The 7701-nt window shown below is 41.1% G+C and overlaps 1 protein-coding gene across 5 annotated transcripts in view; it reads right to left on the bottom strand.

Moving 5' to 3' along the window:
* Positions 1-219: 219 nt before the first annotated feature.
* LOC144079462 (uncharacterized) overlaps positions 220-7701 on the bottom strand; it is a 31491-nt gene continuing 24009 nt past the window's right edge. For all 5 annotated transcript variants that reach the window (XM_077608246.1, XM_077608255.1, XM_077608268.1 and 2 more), the window contains 2 exons: positions 6661-6795; positions 220-4071 (listed from right to left, as the gene is read on the bottom strand). In XM_077608246.1, coding sequence (XP_077464372.1) covers positions 3583-4071; positions 6661-6795 — 624 coding nt within the window. In that variant the 3' untranslated portion in view covers positions 220-3582. The remainder of the gene's footprint in view (positions 4072-6660; positions 6796-7701) is intronic.

The raw sequence follows: 7701 nt of genomic DNA, 5'->3' as shown, positions 1-7701 counted from the left end.
GTCAATAAAGGTTTAAATGGATTAGAAAAAAGCATTACTACATATTTAATGAATCTACTTGTGAGCTTGCTTTAATACTTTTTGATCCTACAAAGAATAAATTAAGGCAACCACATCTTGCTCTAAGTTCTTTCTTTAATAGCGTGTTGTTTTAATTAGCAGGATCATTGCTGCTTTACCCTTGTTGGTACAAATGAGATATTGCTCAGAACCCACAAATATTATAATGTGCCACTTTATTAGAAAAGTAAAAATTCACTTTAATATTTTATGAAGCATAATATAAAACATTACAATCTTTTGCATATCTGCACTGCCACACTATCTATTTCCGTGTATTTTTTTGCATGTGAGTGTATATATGCATACACCCACACACAGAAGTATAATTTTCCAACTAAACAACCCTGTGCTTTTAGAACATACAACATTGGCTACAGCTCCAACATCAGTATTGGCCCATAACTATATCCGAAGACAATTAACAAATATCATCTGTATGTGCATGAACAGCAGAAAACAATTTGCATCCACAAATGACAATGTGTCGGTGATAACCAGTTGTCCCATACCCCAAACCCCCCCAACAAATATACATACTGCATACTTTACATTGTGACAACATCTGAACAGCAGCAGAGTATTTTACACATTTACATATCCATAATATATTTGTGCAGCAAACATCTTTCTTAATCTGAATACAATATTATTCAACAAAATAGATTGCATCAGTGCTTTGATCCAAGATATGGAAAATGGGGCCCAATGTGAGGGAAAAGCCAGTATTGTGTGAGAGGCTTCTCAGCTGTTTGTCATTTTTCATCTCAGACATTTGTTGGGGCCAGCCAATGCTGAATTGTTGCAATCGAATGGGCAGAGCTTGACATTGACACTCTGGGAGTCTCTCAGAAGTGGACATAAAAAATCCCTCCCTAGCACAGCCAGTGAGTGAGTGAGGTGAAGCTGAGCAAAGCGAGCTCTGTGTCCTATATCGGGGAGAAAAAACAGCTGGGATGGGGAGTACAACCAGGGGCAAAAAGTGCTTCCTCCCCTTAACTGAAAAAGCACATGGCTCAATGTTGCAGTGTGTGCCTCCCCGCTTGTGTGTACGTGTTCCTGTGCGCAGGAGGAGGCGTGTCCGTCAGGTCCGTGTCCATTTGCACTGATCCACATCCAGCTTCATGCTCAGGCTTCATCTCCCTCCCCCATTTTAAAATATAAACACTGTGGCCTAAAATCCCAGTGGCTTCAATCTTTTCTTGTTCCTTCCCCTCTTCCTGATCCTGGCTTTGTGGGAGAAAAAATGCTTCTGTGCATTACGCGGCAAAAAGGTACAACGAAACACTAACAAACAAGAGATTAATCAAGTACGTACCACAATAATGGTTTCATATCGATATATCAATGCATGCACTTTTTGGATCAAGCAGGATAAATCGCACCAACACAGACTCGATTCATGGCAGTGGCGTGAGCTATTCATTGTCCAAAATAAGAGAGAGAAAAAAACTGTGCAATAAAATACATTTGTGCATTTGCTTTGACACTCATTTCAAACGTATGCTACTGAGTCTGAACCTTTAAGCGTGTGCATGGTTTTCTCACAGTGAGACTGCTAGTATTTTGCTCATTTTGCTTGCCTCATGTAGTCACATTATTGAGCTTTTTAAGTTTTTGTTCCATCCTCCATTCTGTTTTGTTTATATTTTTAATGTCCCCCAAAGCTACATGAAAAAGACATTGTTTACAGTGAAGGATGTGGGGGCCGGAGAACAGGCTGAGGAGAGGCCGAGGGGAAACCGTCCAAAAGACACTCCATGGTTGTTTTTTTTTGGGAGTAAAAGCTTGCTGTTGCTATTCCGACCACCAAATGATCGCCTGGAGAATGACCGAGCGCAGAGAGCAAATCAGAACATTTACAGCATATTAATACGAAACATATAAGGACAGCCTTTCCTCCAGCTGTTGAGTGCAAAAGAACAACGCCCATAGAATCACATTTAAAAGAAAAAAAAGGTCCTTTCCCTATGATAAAGTACAAATCATTCTTTTATACTGATAGGGGAACGGTCTTGCCTTGTGAAATAAGTCAACCATATTTTTATTCTTGCTCAACAAACTGGCAACCCTGGACCTGATCACTTTACCCTGTAAAACTCTGCCAAGCATGCATGGATGTGTGGGCGCATGGGGTGTGATGGAAAGAAAAATAGTGAGAGATGTGTGTGTTATCATGCCTCTGGCTACAGATTGATATTGACCAAGTCTGGGTCTCAATTGTGAACTGGCCTGGGGATGATTAGTCAACCAAACTCAATGCATAAGCAAAGCCAGAAGGTCCATGGCAAATAAATCTAACATTTAAAAGCTAGCTTGACTATTCAGAACTGTCTGTTTGGCTAGTCATAGCTCCTTTTTAAGTAGTTCTCTTTACTAATTACTCTTTTTTTGCTATCAGAAAAAAGTGTCATTGCATGTCTGCAAGCTGTAATTACTAGTCAGAAATTGTATCGTTGATACACCAAATCTGTATATCTACAATTTATCTGGAACTCACTGCAATTCAGATAGTGGACATTTGTGACTGAATTGCAGATCTGTGATGAAAAATTCAAATCATGTAATGGCATTTTGTTGAATGTTGAATGAACAATGCAGATATCTGCCATGTCTCATTATACTTGTATAATGACAATAAAATAATTCAATTAAATTGAACTCATTTCAATTATGAATCAGAAGAATGTTGCTGTGTGTGTTTTTACAGATCTGTAACCTACAGTATATAACCGTCACAACTTTTTAACGATCAAAGGGCTTGGCCAGGGAAGACTGTTTCTGATAAAAGCTATTGATGGTGTTTGGTCAAATAGAGCAGCCTTCACTTAAATTTGAGTTTGAGCAGACCGACAAATGCCTGGCCTTTGTTTGTACAAATCGCCACAACTCTCCCTGCCAGGCAACAGGTCAGTGTGCACCGGGAACCTGTTACTGTTTGCTTAGGTTGCATTGAGCTCCAAAAATCTCTGTGACATCCATCTGCTTATGTTACATAAGTGCCCCCAGGTTTAGGTGTGTGTGCGTGCACGCGTGCGTGTGCGTTTAAGCATGGCAGCTTGCACTGTGGCCTCTTTCTCCTATTATAGCCAGCATCATTGCTACTGCACTCTGTGGCTTGCAAAAAGCATGCATTTGCCTTTTTTATATACAATGTGCTCAAATTGTGAGTTACATCACACAAAATTAAAGATTGGCATTACAAAAATAAAGATATTATGGAAAACGATGCCCATAGATGTGATTGAAGTCACAGATACAATATGTTAGATGAGTATTCCAGGTTTTTTTTCTTTTTGAGGAAATATTTTGGTCCTTTTAGGGTTGAGGCTGGTTCTGAACTACAGACCAATGAAGGAAAGTCTGAACCTGGATTAAAACCCTGTTTGTACCTGATTTCAACACAATTTTGATCGTCACTTTGTTTGAGTAGTCCAAGTAGTAGTATGTTTAGTATGTACAGAAACCTCATGGCAAGTTAACAGGACAGTCCCTGTCGTCATCCTCCCGCACGTTTGCAAGCTACAGGCCAGTGACATACATCTCCATTCCATCATTGAATGTGAAGATGGTGGTGGTGCTGGAGCTATTGCCTCCTTTTACATCGCTGATGGTCTCATAGAAGTTATCTCCCCCGGGCAGGCCTCGAACAGGCAGGGGGTTGGACGCTGAGCCCTGAGGTGCAGCTGATGGCGCCTGTTGCTTCTTCCTCTTAAGTGTAGCAGTAGTAGCCACTGCGGTATTACTACAGACGACTTGCTCGCGTTTACGGTGACTGTCAATGGTGGCGTACGCCGGGTCGGACTCGGACGGCTTACACGTGAGCCAGGCCCTATCTCCTGTGGCCTCGTAGCAGGGCTCCTCCTGGGAGCGCGCCTGCACCTGGACCCCTCGGCCGAGGCCCTTTGCTCTATCGCCACCAAATGAGCGTGGAAGGGTCTTTGCTCCATTGCTATCCATTTGATTCTTTTTCTTCTGGGTTTTGCACACAATGGAGTAGGTCTCAGCAATCTGACAACACAAAAATGAGAGTTAATTGCACTCAGCTAAGGGCGAATGTCTCGGTAAGTATCCTTCTCTAAATGACACGCACTACAGGCCCTCTGGTTCATCCCAAAGATTGGATTGTTTGAGCAACATCAACTCACAAATTCATATTTATATGTATGATTGGTATATTTATACACAATTAAATTGAAAGTAAATACAGGTAATTATAGATATTTTTGGTTTGTGTCAATTATGCACATTGGTTTCTGTTCATGTTCCCAGGTCTAGTTGTCATTTATAAAGAACCAATACCAAAACAAATAACTGTGACCAAATGAATGCCAGACAATGAGGTACAATGACCAAAAAACTTCAAGAGTGCTAATTGAAGGTGTACAGAAAGTGTTGTTAGCCTGATAGTGTGGATGTGAGAGTGGCACTGTGTTTGCTCTGTGCTTTAACCTGACCTATTTTGACAGGGTCGGATAAGACAAAGTAAACTGTGTTATCGCACTAGCGAGGTTTAGACGGAGAATCAGCATCAGTCTAGCAGTGGATAGACAGACCTGTTAAAGTTTCACAAGTGCTTTTGCAGCAGAACAGCGAGCTTTGGTGTGAAAGATCTGGGCGCCGTCCAACCCCGCTGATAGAAAAAAAACTGCTCAGTGGTGTTCGTCAATGGACTTTGCTCCCATTTTATTTGCTTTATATGTACCAGGCATTGCGATTTTAGATGTGGGGTGCGTGCATTCCGGACATTTCCCGTGTTTGCAAGTGCGTGCCTAATGTATTCTGGTAGTTAAATATGTGAAGGGAAGTCCTAAATGCATCGAACACATAATTGGTATTCAAATATTAAATTGGAGTATCATATTATTCAATATTCATTTATTAAATTTCTGAGCCACCTCTCCTCACGGAGGTCATGGAACCTATCCCGACCAACAACAAGCACTTTTGGTGGGGGCATCTCGTTTGCCAGCCAATCGCAGGGCACAAGGAGACTAACAACCTTAGGGACAATTTTGAGTGACCAATCGGTCAATCAGGCAACCAAAAGTTCTGGAGCCACATGCAGACCATGTAAGTTGGGATGCGTTTGAAGTCTTTTCTTAAACACACATCTCACATCTCATTGTATTGAATGCGAGAGTGGCTCTGGGTTTTCCTCCACTATTGAAAAGCAGAAAAAAATGTTCTGTTATTTTTTAAATTCAAAAATAATTTCTGCTGGATACACTTGATCAAAAATATTACAATTTCTTCAACTTACAAACAAGACAAGAGAACAAATAAATGTGTATCTTGAGAGTCCGCTGAATTTGAGTTTGAATGCTATTACCTCTCCCTGCCTCTATCTGAAACTGGTCCTGCAAGCTACCACTACAAATCTCTTTTGTCACCTTTTTGGATACACAAAGACCAAGGCATGTGTGTTTACACAAACGGTGCAGCGCACACGCCTGAGCACACACATGTGCTGTTTGTGCACACCAAGTTTGCAACATCGCACAACAGAGGAAGGAAGTCACAAGACGGTGGGGATTTCAGAACTGGGACGCAGCTGTTGAGGAAGCCTGCACATTGTATGTTGTCTATTGCCTTCCCCTCTGCCTGTGTTCTTTCTGTTTTTTCTCTCCTCCAAAAGATCCAATTTATACAGGCATCTACAGACTACAAATTTGGTAGCATACAAGTGAAAAACTCAGAGAAAGAAATGAAAACAGACAATGAAATTGATACAGCACCACGTGCAGTCAAGGCCAGCGGCTCTGTAGGCAAGGGGTCGAGTGGAGTTGCTGTATGTGCGTTGTAAAAGCTTTACCCATAGCTCAACTCCTCTAATACTTGATTTACAAGTTTTAAAGAGAGAATAACACCCCAGGCTACTGGCATTTTTTCAACTAGACTATAACAGAGAGTTGTCCATCAGGTTAGAACTACCACAGGACCACCATGTATGACGTGTTCCTAACGGCTCGTGGCTCTTAGTGTGCCGCACGAGCGCAGAGAAAAAGAACGGGCGGATTGAGACTGGATTAATGGGGGAGGAGCTGCTGTTTGTGGAAGCAGATGTGGTGGGATATGTGACATTGAGACATGATTGGGCAATGCAGACTTCCTGCTCTCAACACCAGACATCTCCTCCATACATAAATATGAAGAATATGAATATGCCCATTGGCCACCTAGTCCCCGGCCAGGGCACATCCTGACTTGGAAAAACTCAAGCTCGGAATATAATAAATAAATAAATAAAAACATGGAGGGAAAAAAATCTCTATAGAGGAGAAGCAGAGATTAGGTGTTTGGCAGCAAGTGATGATTATGCTTACGCTGAAGGGGCGTGCCTTGGGAACTGCGGCCAGGGTTCAAGCAGGGGGGTTGGGTCTGCGGGATGCATGTAACCTAACCTCTGACTGCGAGCAAAGTATGACAGGCGGGTCACAGGCCAACGGTGTTATGACGGCATGCCCAATCGAAGGGGCGCCCCCATCTATAAACATCGCAGCCACAAATCAGATGGCTCTGTCTGTCTGCGTGTCTTTCCTACCAGTCCTCTGCGGGAATACCCCTTCCCCCAGCAAAATACCAAGGAGGATAAACTACCTCTTTTGCGGTTGGGGGCGATGGGTGCCCCTGTCCATTCTCAATGCGAAGAGGAGGTGGGTGCAAAGTGATGATATCATCGTCCTCTGGTGGCTTCCAGATGTACTGCTCGCCGTTGCCCATGAACACGGGCTCCTAGTGGGCATCAATCAAAGGCAAGTAACTGTAGTTATGATTTGGAAATAAATTCGGGTCAACGTAAAAAGTAAAAGTGTCTTTTATCTTGCAATACCAAATACCATACTAAAGTCGTGATATTCACTTCTGATTTAGCTTTTTGTTCACTTCATTTTAATTCCGTCTAGGATGTTTTTTTATATATATTATTGACAAGATCTTTCTAATTACAATTGTTCCGTGACATAAAGTTTTAATTAATTCCTTGATTGCACTTCCTACTCGAAATAACTGGCTCTCAAATAATCTTTCTATTAATTAGTTTCAGTATACCCACAAAAATACAAAATAAAAATGATTGTTTTATTTCATAAAACAAACAACACTCCATATTGTATTATAATTTATGGTTTGAGATTACATATCCAATTTACTGACAACAATAGAGGTCCAACATGATTTTACAGTGCGAGCTGACGCTGAATGATCAGTCATTGATTCAAACATGAATATATTTAAATAAAAACTACATTTTACATCGTGTTTAGTTCATTGCAGTAACTGTGTGGTTTCTTTGCATACCTTGACCACCTGAGGGCAGTATTATAAAGCCTAGTTTATGTTAGAAAAGCTTAACTAAAATCAGTTAAACCACAGTAAGGCATTTTAATATTTGGTAAAGTGGACAAAGAAAACATGCATGTGACTATTTTTATACTCTGTCTACATTTAATACTACATTTATTCATGTATTTATTTCTTGACCTACTTATTACCTATCTATTACCTATCTATTTATGTCTAAAATGCCTTTCCTATTCCTGCATCCTCACCCTCTTGCCACTGGAACAACGAAATTTCCCGAATACGGGATGAATAAAGTTATCCAATCCAATCCAATCAATTATACAGAACGAGGCCTAT

The sequence above is a fragment of the Stigmatopora argus genome, chromosome 1 (genome assembly GCF_051989625.1).
Source record: "Stigmatopora argus isolate UIUO_Sarg chromosome 1, RoL_Sarg_1.0, whole genome shotgun sequence".
Lineage (NCBI taxonomy): Eukaryota > Metazoa > Chordata > Actinopteri > Syngnathiformes > Syngnathidae > Stigmatopora > Stigmatopora argus.
This window is presented reverse-complemented; position numbering and strand designations above follow the sequence as displayed.